Source organism: Varanus komodoensis, unplaced genomic scaffold (assembly GCF_004798865.1).
Source record: "Varanus komodoensis strain SLA01 unplaced genomic scaffold, ASM479886v1 scaffold63, whole genome shotgun sequence".
NCBI lineage: Eukaryota > Metazoa > Chordata > Lepidosauria > Squamata > Varanidae > Varanus > Varanus komodoensis.
In genome coordinates this window covers 564,099-581,191 of record NW_025336259.1, presented here as the reverse complement: position 1 = coordinate 581,191, position 17,093 = coordinate 564,099, and the positions used below count along the sequence as shown (strand labels likewise).

The following is a 17,093-nucleotide window of genomic DNA, read 5'->3' as shown; positions in this document are numbered from 1 at the left end:
TTCCTGTAATTTGTGCATGAGCCACACATCAAAACACCAGCTTTTCCGGGAAGCCGGCCAGGCAGCCTGCAGCACGACTCGTACAAGGGTGCCACAAGGAAATCCACTCAGAACACGAACAGAAGAAATGCACGCCAGCAAAAGCAGCTGACGGAAAGAAGGTACGGCTCCGGCAAGCGCATCACGCAGACCTACCCATTACTCCGTGAATGGCTAGTTCTGTGTGTAATTACCAAAATCTCTGATCTCTGGGGGGCTCTGAGGTGCACAATTTGGAACGCAATGTCTCCCGTACCCCCAAATGCAATACAGGAGCAGTGCTGCTTAATAACCACATCAGGATCACTTTTAGACCAAATCTGCAATGCCAAAAGGGCAGTGCCAGCAAACTCAGCATTTTTCTTCTTCTTCTTCTTCCGCGCGCATGCGTGCATGACCTTAACTGCCTCCTTCGCTGGAAACCCCTGAGGGCAATTGTCCAGTCGACATTTTGACGTGCAAATCCGTCAGGGTGAGCTAGAACTACGTCTCCATGGGTGCAGTCCCGTTCCGAAACCCAGACCACAAGCTGTGGCCAGGCACCCTCCGTCCAGAGAGAAAGGGCATGCAGAACTAGTTCGGTCCTTGCTGAGAATACACCTGGCCACAGACTTCACAGGGTACTGCGAAATGGTACTTCCATGGTACTTTTTGTAAAAGCTAATGATGCGTTGATAATGACGGATGTGGTTATCGCTCTGTGAGAATGAAATACCTGCTGAAAAGTACTTGCTACAATACGTGGCTGAAACACGACGAAGGACAGAATCACGAGAGAGTTTACAACTAGCCGAGTGCAGCTCAGCTGCTTCCCAAAGGGATGTTTACCTGGGGCATAGCCAGGGCTGGTGGTTGGATACATATTTGGGTTGTAGGTAGGGGCAGCTGTGGGGTAGCCAGCAGGATAACCTGAAAGGAGAGGAGAGAAACGATGCTTTAGTCGGCAGGAAGACAAACAGCAGCAATTGCAGGCAGCAAAAAATTGGCAAGTCGGCAAGTCTAGGAACAGAGGCTCTTGAACTCTGCACTGTCCTTATTCCCCAAAGAGCTATTCAAGGAGCAGAATAATACATTATTATCATAATTATAATAATATTTAATCATTAATAACCAACACCTGCTTGTGGCATAACACCCCATCATTTCCACCGTAGCCCGTGTGGCACATGAAGAATTATCTTTACTTCGCAACATTTGCACGCGTCTTTTCTTGGTTCTCAGAGCGCTTTGCAACCACAAAATGGAGTTTATTAGTCTAGCGTTCCTCCCAGCGGTGTGGTCTGTGTACTTCCATCAGCACCAGGCGCACAGAGAAACCATTAATCCCTGCACCCCACATTCCCGATTCCAGGCAGCGCTCTTCCCCACTCCACCACAGCATCCATGTTAAAAAGCCAGCCCGTGAAACAACTGTACGTTTCTAGAGTTGTTTTCCTTGACTCCACCAGATGGGGCTCCCTGGGTGCTGCCCATGATTTAGTATTTCTTCATCTCTCTATCCATCAAATTTGCAGCGAGTGCGTGACACGGGAGCAGCTTTTCAGCTTCTTCGTTGCCAATCCAGCCGGTGTCCTTTCAGCTGCCTCTGCTGCCATTGGTGGTGTGTGAGCCATCCAGCTCGAAGATGGTTCGAAGTGCTCTTGTCGTCAGATAAACCCAGATGCCCATGGGGTGTGCTGGGATGAGCCCCCCCAGAGATCTATTGCCTGGATGCCCCCCCACCCCCCGGCAGAAAAGTCACCCAGCCCTCTGAAGAGCTCACGGATCTGGTCCTTTCCCGTTCCCATCCACTGACCTCCCATACGGCGGCCAACACCATGGGGCGCGGCTGCTTCTTCTCTAAATTACAAAGCCCTCTCTTTTCAGTTAATTAGAATACTCCGTTTCAGAAGACAGTGCCACCATGCTGGAATAAAGAACTATTCATTCCAACCTCTCATTTTCATGAGTGTTGCATTCTGTTGCTAAATTAGTTTAATTAAAAATGGTTACAGCTAACCAGCTATCCTGTTGAGGAGGTTGTGGAGCATTCGGGATCCTGGCAGTCCAACATCTTCCTGAGTGCTATTTTTAAAAATCACACGGGCGTGCAGAATACTAAAAAGAATCCAGCTAAAGGAAACACAGGTGCACACTCCGTTTCTCTTACACACTTCTGAGAGCAGGACTGCAGCCTTGCTTTTGCAAGGCAAACGCTTCATTAGCAGCTGAACTACTACCACCCTTAAATGCAAATACACCTTAAATAAAATAAATAAATCCTTCTACTACACAGGGCACTCATCTTCTGTGTTTCTACGCCCCTTGGAGGAAAAGCGCCCTTTGGACACGGTGGCAGGGGCAGGCGGGCAGCTTCTCCTCAGACTTCCTCTGAGGCCCCATCACCTCGCCACCCCAAGCGTCCCCCTCAATCATCTCAGGGGATGAGGCCACACGGCAGGTGCTGCTGTGAGACGGACCCACAGGAACGCAACTTCTGTGCCACCTGTGGGAAGCAGGTGGGTGCGAAAGCAACAGGACCCAAAACGCACTGCGGGGCGACCCTCAGTCACTGTTCGGGGGAGGGTGGGGAGGGGGCAGCATTTTGACTGCAGCAACGGACACATGGGGGGCGTTCCAGTTCTCTGGGCATCACCGAGTGCATGGGATCATGGAGGCCTGGTGCTCCGCTGGCAAGCAGGGAGGCTGGCAAGCAGGGAGAGGACCCCTGGCAGACCCAGGCCCGGGTGCTTCTGCAGGAGAACTCTGCGGGGAGGGGTCTGCTTTTGAGGGTTGCAGAGGCAGCAAGTCCAAAACATGAAAGCATCTTCCTTTTTAACATCAAGCGCCAGGGAGAACACACAGGCGTGCACACAGAAAGGCCAAGAGCTTAGAAATGAACTGAACTAAATGAACAAGTGCTTTATGCTCAGTGTCCCTTTCGTTAAGCCAGTGCGACAATCGGCATCGGTGAAACGAGAGCAGGCAGCCCTCCCGTATGTCCAAGCCCCGCTTTAGGCACCTTGCAAATGCATCCCCAGAGAAAACACCGATGGGTGCGCACACAGAGGAGACGAGAGGCTTCGTTTGGGAGACTTGTGGGACTGAACGGGGTTCCTCCGCAGGGCGAGAGGGAGAAAGCACAAACGGAGGCAGGTGTGGAATGTACCTGGTTCTCACACTGGAGGCTCACAGAGTCACAGTGGAGTGACAGGCCCTTCCGCCGTCCCCGGCTTCTGTCCGCCACTGCTGGCTGGGGTGTGTTGCAAAGAGACCAAACAGGCACGCAAGCGGTCCCTTTGCAATGCACAAGGAAACACCCACAACGACAGGGATCCAACCTTCCTTTGCCCACAACTGGTCTCACCATTCAGTTCTCAATCGGCCGGGGACCAATTCTGGCCTCTAGATCCAAGTCAGAAAGAAAGCTGTCCAGCATGTGGCACAGCAGACAGATTCATGAAATCAGGGGCCTGAACTTGGGTATCTTGTTCAGTCTGCTCCTGGTGAGGATGGGTAGGGGTCAGAGGACCTTGCATGGAAAAAGCGTGGACCAGGAGTCAGTTCTTAGCATCTCCACATTAAAATCATCACCTAGTAAGCAATGCTTCCTTATAAATGTTTATACATCTATACCCTTTTTGTGTACATATTTGAGGATCCCCCATTATGTAACTATGGAATGCGCTCCCCAGAGAGGTCCGCCTGGCGCCATCGTTAATTGTTTTTCAGTGCCAGGCAAAGACCTTTTTATTTAAACGTCATTTTAATTGTTAACAATATTTGCTTATTTATCTGGCCAGGGCGACTTCTTTTATATTGTTATTTATTTTATATTGTTAATTTTACATTGTTATTTTTGTATTTTATTGTATTTTATTTTATGCTGTGAGCCGCACCGAGGCTTCAGCAAGGGGCAGCATAGAAATGTTTTAATTAATAAATAATAAATAAATAAATAACTTGCAAAACCCCAGAATCTGGAATTATTGTCTGTTAACTGAGTCAACCTTTGAAGATTAAAAAAAACCCTTCAAGTCAAAATTCAGTGCTATTGCAAACAAGATCTATTTATCCCTAAATGCTCTTTCTTCTACCTGTTAAATCTATGTTAATACACCCAACATGAAAGGATTAAGTGTGGGCAAAAGATGCCATCTTTTCCCAAAAAAAGTGTGAACTGAAAGGTTAACGAATGCAGCATCTTTGAAGACTAAGCAGATAATGAGCACATTATGTCTGGTAAACTAGGTTCCCCTTCCTTCTCCTGAATCAATTTTGATTCTAATCAGCCCAAGAGATTGCATGGAAATAGACTGTCAGACTGAACAGTTGAAATTAGCATGCTTTGATCCGCCTCGCTCTCCTGTTGCTTTTTGCTTCAATAATTTTCTCCACCAGTAGAAGCGGTTGCCAGCCACACCTGTACCGCTGCAGGCCCACTTCATGTCTCCTTGTCCAGGGCAGTTAGACCTGGACACCTGCCAGCTAGGAGAGCCCGCTTCCTCTTCAGGAAGGCTCCGCCCCACACCCTCCTCGCCATGGCCTCACGTTCCATGGGCACCCAGGCACACGATGAACCCTAACCAAATCCTCTTGTACCCAAGCTGTGCAGAACTGCTTCAAATCCACTCCAAATCCTGGTTTATGCTGGGACCAGGGCTTGTGCCTGACTAAGCACAGTCTCACCTGAGTGTAAGGGCTCAGGCAAGACTGGGCAGGAACATACCCCCAACGCTCACAGATTCAGCATTTGATGTAGAGCTCTGTCGATCAGTTATCGAAACGGTCAAAGCTACGTTTACGCTGCGGTGAAAGTTCTGCTCTTACCAAGCTTCAGAGCACCACCTGTCTCCCCTGCAGAGGAGGGCAGGATGCATTCCAGTGGAGCAAAGCACAGGGAACCAGGCTTCCATTTAGATGCCAGGGAGCATTTCCTGATGGTTAGGACCCCGAGGGTGTGGAATGGGCTTCCATTCTAGATGGCCCAGGAGGCCCCTTCTGACTCGCTCTGTTTCTATGTTTCTATGCCTGGAGCGAGAGTTTCTCTGCTTCTACAAAACTGGGTCTCTTTAGCCTGGAGGAGACTCAGAGGGGATCTGTTGGTGACATACAGGTATGTGAGGGGATGTCACATGGAGGTGGGGAGAGACCTGTTCTCCCCTGCAGAGGAAGGCAGGACGCGCTCCAGCAGAGCAAAGCTCAGGGAACCCAGGTTCAGTTGGGATGCCAGGAAGCACTTCCTGACAGTCAGGACCCCGAGGGGGTGGAATGGGCTTCCACGGGAGGTGGCTGAGCCCCACTGGTGAGGGTGCTCAAGGACAGGCTGGACATGCACATGGTGGGCATGTCGTGAGCAAAGCCAGCTGGAGCCGGGGGTCAGGCTAGATGGCCCGGGAGGCCCCTTCTGACTCTCTCTGTTTCTTGTTTCTGCCTGATTTCAGCAGCAGGACAACCTGAATCAGAGCAAATCCCAGCATGAATCAGAGTCTAAAGAGATTGGAATATTGTATGAAACTGGAAGGGGAGGGGAGGGGAGGGGAAGTTAAGCCTTCCAGAAGAAGGCACCTCTCGGGAATTCAGACCCTGCCCCACCATGGATGAGAGCTATACCAAACACTTGCAGCAGGTAATATGCATCTCCCCATCCAAGAGTTCATCTGTAAGACAACCGTCTGTTCTGCTGGAAATGCCACGCCGCTGCTGTTCAGTGTTGCGGCGTGCCACACAGGCCAGCTGCAGGAGGCAGCACGTGATCCCTGAACCTGCCGGCCGCTGCCAACCTGGCAGGGGCAAGGTACCTCTACTCCTCGGCCAGAACACTTGCAGACAAATACAGCACCTTCTCTGAGCGCCAAGGGCAGGGCGGGCATGCCCCAGTGCAGAAGGGTTTGGAAACTGCATCACCCTTGACTTTTTGATATTTAATTTCTACATCCTAATTAACTTCAAGCTGCCAATATGTTATTTCGGATGATTCTGGACTAATACCAGCAAGGCAAATTGCTCTCAAATCCATTTGCTTTTGACAAACACAAAAGCAGATGGAGCGTGCACAGAATATTAGCAAAACCAGTTTTAGAGTGCTAAAAACGCTTAATGCGTCTCTCTCAGGTCTCTGGGCCAGATTCAAAATGATGCTTTGGGGAAACGGGGAATTTGTAGTAGCTCAATTGGCAAAGCCACACAGCTGTTTCTGCGGAAGAATCCAAGACAAATAAAGTTGAATTTCACGGGCTGGAGAAGAAGGACGGTATTGTTCCAAAGGAGAAAAATAAGTCATTCGGATCCCAACAGGTCGTATTCTGGAAACATTTACAGTCATTCTGAAAACAAGAAAATTCCAGCAAGCATTAAAATGGAAGCAATAATAACTGCTAGTTTGGTATTTGTATAGATTTGCAACAGAAACCTTGTAATTCAATCAAGCATATGAAGTGCCATATAAGTCATCAGGCAGGCAAAGGGCAGTACCAATAAAACAAGCCCTCACAATTAAATTCCATGAAAACCATTAGTTCAGCATCTTGTAGTGTCCTTTATAGCCGTAAAGCCATATATATATGAAAATCTGCAGAGTAAGCTTCCTTCATCCATGGCTTTATTAAAATAAACCCACGTAACACAAGAGGTTTTCTCAGTGCATGACATCCCTGTTCAGTATCTGCACCAGAGGAATGTTATACATCATTACGCTTTAATTAATTTGGTGCCAGAGCGGTCTATTTTCTTTTCAGTTTTTTTCTCCCTGTAAGCAGGATTTCTCCAGGACTAGCTGGGCAATCACAGGCCAGCAACGTGTACGGAAGGAGATATGGGGGTGAAGATAGAGAGGTATTACTACCACGCTACACGACTCTGGTGCGCCCGCAACTGGAGTATTGTGCTCAGTTTTGGGCCCCTCGTTACAGAAAGGATATAGCCAGGTTGGAGCCAGTGCAGCACAGGGCCACAAGGTTGGTGGCCGGTTTGCAGGGGATGGGGTATGAGGCGAGACGGAGGGAACTGGGTCTCTTCAGCCTGGAGGAGACTCAGAGGGGATATGTTGGCGACATACAGGTATGTGAGGGGGTGTCACATGGAGGTGGGGAGAGACCTGTTCTCCCCTGCAGAGGAGGGCAGGACACGCTCCAATGGAGCAAAGCTCAGGGAGCCAAGGTTCAATTGGATGCCAGGAAGCACTTCCTGGCAGTCGGGACCCCGAGGGTGTGGAATGGGCTTCCACGGGAGGTGGTTGGGGCCCCATCGGTGCGGGTGTTCAAGGACAGGCTGGACATGCACATTCGTGAGCGAAGCCGGCTGAGCCGGGGGTCAGACTAGATGGCCCAGGAGACTCCTTCTGACTCGCTCTGTTTCTCTGTTTCTAAGATCAAGTCAGCACTCAGACTTCCATTTTTAAAATGGGCGGACGTTTGCAGTATTAAAGTAAGGAGAGCTTGTGCAAATTTCAGGCCCCGAGTCCACAAGTTGCACAAATTAGTGCAAGAAAGCAAAGGCTGTTGGACCAATCTCATATTCTGCACTTCTCTTTGAAGGCAGGGAACCTCCTGGAGCCACGACACCCGTCCACACTACCGTAAGTCTTCTTGCTCCCCCAGAGACAGAACGCCTTTCCCCCACTCCTTTTCTCAAAAAGAGAAATATTTCCTTCGTTTGGAGAGGGAGGTTCCAAGCTCCTCGGGCCATTTGCAGACACCTGACTCCCCCTCCCTTGAGCAGTTGCCTCCGCATCACTGGAAAACCAGAAATGGTTATGTATTTGTGCTAGAGGCATTGTTAGGGGGCAGCTCCGTAAGGCCCCAATCTTTACCCTAGAGCCCTAAATCTCTGGGAGGCGACCTGCCCCACCACTTGGCTGTCCAGGGGCACTTGCTTAAATAAAGATGGGGGGCACCGATGATCTGTTGCTTCCAGCCTCCTGCCTAAGCTGGCCTCTGCCCCTGGCAGCTTCACCTCTTCCTGCCCTTCCTTGAACCTTTCTATCGGAGCTGCTGCCCTCCTCTCCCATGTCCATATGACCCTTCTTATAAACACGGCTATTCTTAGAAGTCAGGGTCCTTTGGGGGCAAAGGTACAGAGAGGGGGTGAGAGAGACTTAGAACATGTAAAATAAGTGTTAACAAATCTGTGCTTTATTTTTGAGCTTCGTTTTATCCAGGAAGTCCATTCTTAGAGAACAAGCATGTGGTTTGCATGCAAGAAGGACTTCAAGCTGGATGCTGGGTCCTGGTTTTAGCTTGGGCTGGCCTGAAGACTCGTAACTGCATGGCTACCCATATATGGTCACACATTCATATTTTAATAAACGTGGTGGCATGTGTTGGTGTCTTCCTTCTTTTTCTTCTTGGAAGATGTCTTACCTTCTACTGAATTTCTTCAGGAATAGCAGTGTAATCCTAGACTAGGGCTGCGTGAGGAACTGGATAGGGGAGTGAAGGTCCAACATATTACCTCGATTTGTCCCACCGGATTCAGTTCCATCTCAACCCGGCCAAGAGTTAAGTCAGTACAAGGGAAATCTGCACAAATTTCAGGGCTCTGTCTCACACTTGGTGCAAATGCATGCGATCTGTGCAAATGTACACAAATTGTGTATCTTTGCACAACCTATGGAGAGGAAGCCTACATCTGAAATTAAAAGTCAGAAAATTCAAGGTGGCCAAGATGGAATGTGCTCCGATACAGGGAAAGAAGGACACTTCCATATCTCTCGTGCTACGAAAAGAACAACAGTGACCCAAATCTAAGGAGTTGGCCACAGTTGGTGCACAGTTACACAATTTGCAGACTGTGAAAGTCCAACATGGGCACAAATGACCCTGGCTTTTCATTTTTAACGGTGATTTGCTGAACTTGCATGGGAAATATGCTCTTCCTGGCTCCAAATGTGAGCAAATATTTCAAGGCGATCCCTTTCAAACCCAACTCAGCCACTTTTGTCCATTGGGATTCAAAATGTGTCTAAAATCCGAAATGGGAGTGCAGATGGAACAGCCTTTCCAAGCGACACTTGCCAGCTGGAGTTGTTTTTTACTTCCCAGCTTCTTCAGGTTCTTCTACTTCTTTTACCCCTTTGATGGCTTGGCACTTGTACCTGCTCCACATACCAAGAATCTAGATCGAATTCTTGAAGGTTTGTGTCCTCTTTTTTTCCAGATTCAGGTTCTTTCTAAATCATGTCATTATCAGCTTAATATTATTTTTACAGTTCATTCTTTTCTATTCGCCACTGTAATTAAAATTAATTGTTCTGCCCTGCCCTTCTTTTTGGCCTTCCTTAATCCCAGCTGGTCCCTGTTCTCTTAAGTACAGCCCATCTCATCAGTCTTGCCTGTAAAGATGTGGATTTCTTTTGTCCCATGGGCTTTGCTTCACTCACTGTGATCATTTAACATTTTTGCATCTTACTTCTAAATGTTTTCTGTTCTTTTATTTATTCTTCTTATGAAAAGCTTTTCTATCGCGTCCCCTACAGAAAGTGTTCTTGCACCTGTTTATCTCTTTTGAATTTCTCTTTCAGGGCATTCTCGGAGCCATTCCATTCCTCAGATTACATCTGCTGCCTCTAACCCCTGTCCCTTGTTTCCTGGCAGTACCTTATCTTTGGAACGCAATGCCTCCAGATCTTCAGATGATTTACAGCCCCTTCCACTCTTCAAAGAAGCACTGATAGTCAACTATTCCACCATTTAACGGTTTCTCTTCCACTGCCCTTTTCTCTTCCATTCCATGCAGCTCCTGTCCTGCAAGCCTTTGAGCAGGGCTCTGTCCAAATTCCCTCTTTTGCAGCATACAGGAAGCGCCTTGTGAGAAGCGTAACATTGATACCAGTTAGGCTAATCCGGTGGGGCAGAAACCCTGGGGCAGCGCCCCTTGCAAAACGCAAGCGCGGTGCTGCCTCCCACACTGGGGCCGCGACAACGAGCCCGACTTGGACCGAACAAGGGTGCCCGCTCTCTGTGTGGAGCAAGAGAGGCTCACAGACCCTCCCTCCTGTCTCTCTCCAGTTGTCATATCCTACATGCACTGAAACGATGACACACTGAAGCACATTTGCACAGCCCATTCTAAGCTGTTCTGAATATAGCAAAGTAAAAACTCGTCACCCGCTAAATCTGAAAGCTGAGAGAAAACGGTGATGCTTGGATTATAAATAAAAACGGGTCTGAAAAGAACCACACACTAACTTATGCAGAGATTCAATGCTAAATTTATAGCAAGATGACTAAATTGGGGATGTTAGCAGCATGAAGGAGATGAGGACTCCAAAGGTCATTTTCAAAAGCATGAGGGGAGGGTATAGCAAACCACAACCCACAATGTGAGGATGATGTAACGTGTCCTCAGAAATCCACCTGACCTCATCTTTACCTGTGTTTCAGTGTCAGATGAAGGCTTTTCTGTTGCAGGAGACTTCGGCCTACCTATTGTCCGAAGGATACTGCAGGTCCTGTAAATGTAAAGTTGCCAAAAATAATAAAATAAAATAATAAAAAAATAAAAAAAATAAAAAAAATACTATGTTGGGGGTTCCCCAGTGAAACTGGAGTGTTCGCTTTGGTGGCAGAAAGAAAGGAGATTAATAGCCAGCAACAGCTTCCCAGTCCCTCCAAACGTACCTGCATAGAAGTAGGTTTACTCTAGAGTAATCTCATCATCTTGCACATAAGCACACACAAAATTACTCCTATACCTTAACACTGCCTAGGATTCTGGCCAAGACCGACCTACTTGGGAGCGTGTGTCATGGCAGGGAAAATTACAGCTAAAATAAGCAGGCAATCCATAATATCATTCCTCACAGACCAAGGCAAAAGTAAAGGCATGAGGTATAAAAGAAAAATTATGGAGACATGCTGACTACATCACTTCTGCATAAATCGTCATCAGGGCTCATGTCTCAAGACAGTAAAAGTTATAATGAAACATATTTCCACAATCAAGGGGTGGGGGCTAAAACCATTTATTTAGCTTTTGCCTTTCCTTACAACGTCACCGACAACACAACACTCAAAACCTACAGATCAGATTCAGTGAGAACTCTGGCTCCTAACTTGGCAGCCTGGCCAAGTGCTGACATAGTTAGAAGACCAAAAGCCATCTATTTTCCAATTCTAACCGACTTTGGCTGCAACAGAACGTCCTTGGTGTGCCAAGAACGCCTGTCAGTTCAGAACTGATGCACCCCTGCTCCAGCTCTATTTTTACTAGCAGAGTAATATTTAGAAACCACAAGGCATATTTACAAAAACCAAACCAAACCCAACTAACCAAACTGCATGTTTTCATCCAATGATAACGAAGGCCGTAACGACAAATCAGGCTTTTTCAGACACAGGTCCTGTTTACCTTTCCATGGATGCCGTTCAGAATAAGAATGCTGCAGCCTATGCAAAACATCAAACCAGTCCAATACGAGAAAACAGGCAATGGTTAAAATAAACATGATTGTTAGATAAAGAACCTGCTTGTGATAATCTGAGCAAGCTACTCCCAGGAGCCGATATTTCACATGTGCAGGTATGTTGCCACTTTTTGCGAGTCAGGATCAATTTTTATGCATCAGTTCTGTAAAAATATGCGGCCTGGAGCAGAATTTTTCTGGCCTTTCCCGTTGTCATGTGCAATTTGTTCTGCAGAAGCTTGGAAAGCTGTAGGGAGTGGAACTTCCCAAGTGTTTACGGGACTATCCTGTATCTGGTGGAGGTACACATCCTCGGAGTCACTAGGGAGGAGCTGAGGCCAGCCCTGAGCCTCCAAGAAGAGCAGGGAAAAACTGCAGGTGGCAGGAAAAGGAAGTTGGTAAGAAGAACGGCATTTGGGGCCAAGGAAACACGAGACGTTTCTCTGAGAGGGGCTCATCATTTACTATAGCTCAAAGTCCTACCTTCTAGGCCTTGTCTCTCTGCTGAGGTTTACCCTTGATAAACTTGAACACTGGGCTGAAAGCAACAGAATGAAATTTAATAAGGACCAGGGCCGAGTCCTCCACCGAGGAAAAAGAAACCAAAGGCATTGATACATGATGGGGAATACGTGGCTCAGCAGAACTGAACAAGAAAAAGATCTCAGAGGAATTGTGGACAATAGGCTAAGCATGGGCCAACAATGCGATGCAGCCGCCAAAAGGGCAAATGCTATCTTGGGATGCATGAACAGAAGTATGACTTCCAAATCATGAGAAGTAGCAGTTCCTCTATGCTCCTCACTAGTCAGACCTCACCCGGAAGACTGGGTCCAGTTCTGGGCACCAAGATTTAAGAAAGATGTAGGAAAATGAGAAAGGGTCCAGAGGAGGGCAACAGAAATGATGCAGGGTTTGGAAACACTGCCCTGTGAGGGGAGACTGAGGGAACTGGGCATGTTCAGCCTTGAGAAGAGAAGACTGAGGGGGACATGATAACCCTCTATAAGGACCTCAGAGGCTGTCACAAAGAGGAAGGTCAAGATCTCTTCCTGCTGATGCCAGAGTGCAGGACACGGAATAAGCAGTTCAAGTTGTGGCAACCCGGATTCAGGCTGGACATCAGGAAAAGCTTCCTCACTGTCAGAGCAAGACAACAGTGGGACCAGCTGCCCAGAGAGGTGGGGGGCTCTCCCACACTGGGGGCATTCAGAAAAAGAGTGGAGGGCCACCTGAGTGGGCTGGTGTGACGTGGTGCCCAGCAATAGCAAGGGTTGGGCCTGATGGCCTTCATGGCCCCTTCCGACTCTGCTATTCTCTGATTCTATGCACTTTACTGGCAAGAAGGTCTCCCAGTCAAGAGGTTCTCAAGAAGGAAGAAATGAATAGCATTGAGAGGTACACAGAGGAAGGAGAATTATTGCTATCAGAGACCTTTGCCTGAGGGTCACACCTGGATTCCTCCATAAACACACCTTGACATCTTACTATGGGCTTCACTTCAGATAACATTCAGAGAACATCTTGGCATGAAAATGGCTTTCCATTCACAGGTGCAATACAGAGACTCCTTCTAGCACGGAAAGAGCAATCAGATGTTTAAAATCAGATGTTTTAAAAGCCTGCTAGACCCAGATCGCCTCAAAAGCAGAACGTTCTTCTCCCCCACTGTCACTAACATTCAATATTGAGTCATCTCGCTTCAAGTCTCCTTTCTCTCTTTTTCGGTTCCTGTATGCAACATTTTAATTGCTTTTCTAACATCTCCAGTATAATCTTCCCTCCCTGTTATTGCAAGGATTATGGACAAATAAAAAGATAAAGCTGCTGTTTTATTAATAAGGAAACCAGAGATGAATTTTCACATGAAGCTTGGAGATGGTTCCTGCCCAGCTTTCTCTAACCTTCCCCCATATTTGGAGGATTATAAATCCAGGAAGCAATAAAAAGTGGCTTGAAGCTCAGCAAGATTTCTAAGCTGAGCAAGAAGCACTTAGAAAGGGGGCACAAAACAGAGGCTGCAAGCATTGGAGCAGCCTTCCCCAACCCCTGGGCATGCTGCCTGGGAATGATGGGAGTCATAGTCCATTCCATTTGAAAGCTACCAGGTTTGGCTGGAGTCTTGACTTGAGTCTTAAGCTTCTCCCCGAAGAATCTCTACTGAATGTTAAACAAATTAGCACGCAGGGATGTGTCTGGGCAATGTCTGGACATCTCAGCCACAAGGGTCTCTTTCTGTGGTGGTGGATCGCCAGGGTTTGGGGCAGCGTACTTGCCAGCCCCGTTCATCAAGATATTAACGAGACATTCCAAGAGCTGAATGGAATAGAGTGGCAGCAAAATTATGGGCCGGCCCCACAACAGTCAAAGCCGTTTCTCCTGTCGCCTCCTCCAAGGCAGGAACTAGAAGCTTTCTGACCCGGGTCCATGGATCATTTATGGAAACACAGCCGCCAGCTCAGCCAATTCCCCCAGTCAGCTTCATGCCTTTATTTCCAAACAGGGGTGAAGAATGTTGCCTCCACTGCAGGGGATGCACCTGGGCCTAAGTACGTGGGAGCGTGACCTTCGTTATACTCCTCCAGAGAAGCTCAACCTGTTCAGCATCCCTGACCCAACCTGTCCAACCTTCAAATGCTCTGAAGCCCCTGAGCAATCCTGCTGCAAGGAATCTGCGATATTCCTTAAAGAAACCGAGGCTGTTGGATCGCTACCCTGTCCTGCCCTCCCCTTCCAAGGCAGAGAACCTCTTGGGTCCATGGCATCAGTGCATAACCCTGCTCCCCACAAGGCAGAACAGCACCCCTCTCGCTCCCTTTCTCAGAGAGGAAAAACTTCTCCCTCATTAGCAGTGAGAGGTTCTGAGCCATTTATAGACACCTGCCGCCCCCTCCCTCCCTCCCTCCCTCCCTGTTTCAAGCAGCTGCTGCTCACGGAAGCTCTTGAAGGATGCTCAGCACAGCTGAAGAAGCAGAAACTGGTTACAGAGCTGTGCCAGATGCAGGGTTAGGGGGCAGCCCACGAAGACCCTCATCTTTGCCTCGGAGCCCCAGATCTCTGGGAGGCCATCTGTCCCACCAGGGCACTTGCTTAACGAAAGGCGCCAGGGCCTGTTGATCCCGGTTGCTTCCCATCTCCTGGTTTCGCCGGCTTTTGCCCACAGGTGCCTCACCTTCTGCTGTCCACAGAGCAGAAGGTTTCTTTCTGGAATCGAATGCCCTCCTTCCTGCTGCCCATATACCCCTTCTTACAAATGGGGGCATCCTTAAGGGACGGGGTCCTTTAAAGGCATGTGCAGAGACTTAAAAGCACGAGTACAGTAGCACAGGAGAGTGTGGCGGGGGTGTTGCGGGCCTGAGCCCCCATCTTTCTGGAGCCTAGCACCACCCCGATGTGTGCCCAGTTGTGCACTGGACCAGAGCGAGCTTCACGAGTACGCAAGGCCATTGCTGGGAGAGCAAGCACAGGGGTGGCGTCTCGTGCAAAACAAACTGATCCCCCGCATCTTCCAGTTTAAAAGGCCGGAGAGCAGGGCTGGGGGAAAGCTCTCTCCGCCCGAAATTGTGCAAGGGAGAATGAAAGGAGCTGATGGGCTGGGCTCAGCAGGAAGCCTCCTGCCATCCTCATCCGGCAAATCGGTGGTGCGACCAAATTGTGGAATCCAGGGAGCAAACGGCATTGATCCCTGTAATGGCGGAACGAGCATCTGCGTGGTTCCCAAGCTGGGTTGGGAACGGGATGTGTCTGGTTTTAGAGGGGCGATGTGGACATGCCTACACTTCCTGAAGCACCTCAGGAAGAGCTGCAAGGGCAGCCCAGGCAGAGCCCGAGCGACAAGTTAACCGGGAAAGCGAAGCACGGAGAAATGATTACCTCTTCAAAAGATCAAAGAGCGAAATGACTTTCAGCAGGTTTAGTTCTGGCATTCCAAATTCCTATGCAATTAAAATATAAGAGTCCTGTCTTGAGACATAATATTTGTGAAAATACAACTAAATCATGCTGTGTATTTTTGTACTGGAGTCCCAGATTAGCTACCAGTAGTGATAAAATATTCATAATGAGTATTTTAAAATGTTTGAAAAAATTAAAACACATCAAAAGCATAGAATAATAATGGATACATTAATGAGCATGCCAAAATCAGAGTTAAACATAAAGGAGCAAGATTGCAAATCAGAGATCATATACAGGTTAGAGTTGACGCATCTGAGGGATTCCTTGTATTTGTAAATAATTCCAATTATGTAATCATAGCCTTTGAATAGCACAGCACTCGGCATTTTCATTTAGTTGTCCATTTATTTATTTGTTCATTTAAAGCACTTATATCCTGTCTATAGCAACAGGTCTCAAGATGGCTCACATCAAAGCAGCAGAATTAAAATAGCATATGAAAACATAAAATGAAATTCCTATCTTAAAAGCACCACCAAACCTTAAAATACCAGGTAAATAAAAAGGTTTTGGCCTGGTGCTGAAATATATAAATACAGCATAGGCGCCAAGTGCACCTCTCTGGGGAGCTGAGGTGCCACCACAGATAAGGCCCTTCTCCAGATAGTCACTCTTCCCAGCTCCTTCAAAGAGGGCTCCCAAAGAAGGACCTCCATGGAAGATCTTAAGGTTTGGGCAGGTGCGCCTTCAGATATCCAGGCCCTAGACCATTTAGGGAATTATACATAAAAAAAACCTTTATAAATTATGGAAGGAAAGACAAAGAGAAAAGCAGAGGCATGATTGGGGTTGAGGCAAGATGACAGGATGTGGCATGGAATTCCGAAGTGAGATTCAGCTGTTGGGTGGTCTAGAAATAAAATTAAAATAAATCCCACCCTTCTCCAAACCAGGTCAGTTTTCCGTGCCACATCCTTTGTGACAGCATGGTTACCAAGCTCTAACTACAACAGAGGGAATGAAGGCAAGATGCAGGTTACAAAGACCTAAGAAGTTGGTCCTACTGGCAGTGAAACTGTGAGGCAAAGAAGGCGTAAACTGCCATACCAGGCTCATGGAAAAGAACTACAGAAGCAAATGTCTGAACTACAATATTACAGGCATTGATGTGTACAAACATGAAAACTTTTTTTAAAATATATCCTTAATATTTGACATATGCTTCTCAGGCAGTAAAGGAAAAAGGAAGGCTCTTTCGCCATATGTTTGGTGCATGTGGCTTCTATCCCAGGGTCTTTCCCATAAAAGCTGATTTGTATTTATTTGTGGAGAAAAATCTCACTGATTTTTTTTAATTCACCTTGTTTTACAAAAGTGCTATCCAATATCTGAAAAATTCTTATTTGAATCAAAACGCACATGAGTATTCCATGATTAAATTTAGTGGGTGTGAAATTTCATTAGGTTGCTCAATTTTAAGCAGACTGGATAATTAATTCTGAAGGATGGCAGAACTTAAGTGGGAAAAATTAATCCTGCAATTTTTTATCTCACTTTCAGCCTTCCGCCATCTGTGTGATTATTCCCATTCATGTAATACATCAGTGTCTCACAGCTTGGTCTTTGATGGATTTATAAAGAATGTGACCTTATCAATCAGGGGAGGTTAACAGCTTGTAAATGTTGATAGATAGCCAGAAGCAGGCAGCCAAGTCCTTCTGACCCTTCGGTAAGAAGCAGAAGCTGAAGCAGAAGACATTATGTTCCAATGGCA

General features: G+C 47.4%; 1 protein-coding gene across 4 annotated transcripts in view; it reads right to left on the bottom strand.

Annotated features, from left to right (window-relative positions):
* Positions 1–17,093, bottom strand: part of FAM168A (family with sequence similarity 168 member A) — a 150,991-nt gene that overhangs the window by 27,452 nt on the left and 106,446 nt on the right. For all 4 annotated transcript variants that reach the window (XM_044450139.1, XM_044450136.1, XM_044450138.1 and 1 more), the window contains one exon: positions 868–948. In XM_044450139.1, the coding sequence (XP_044306074.1) occupies positions 868–948 (81 nt within the window). The remainder of the gene's footprint in view (positions 1–867; positions 949–17,093) is intronic.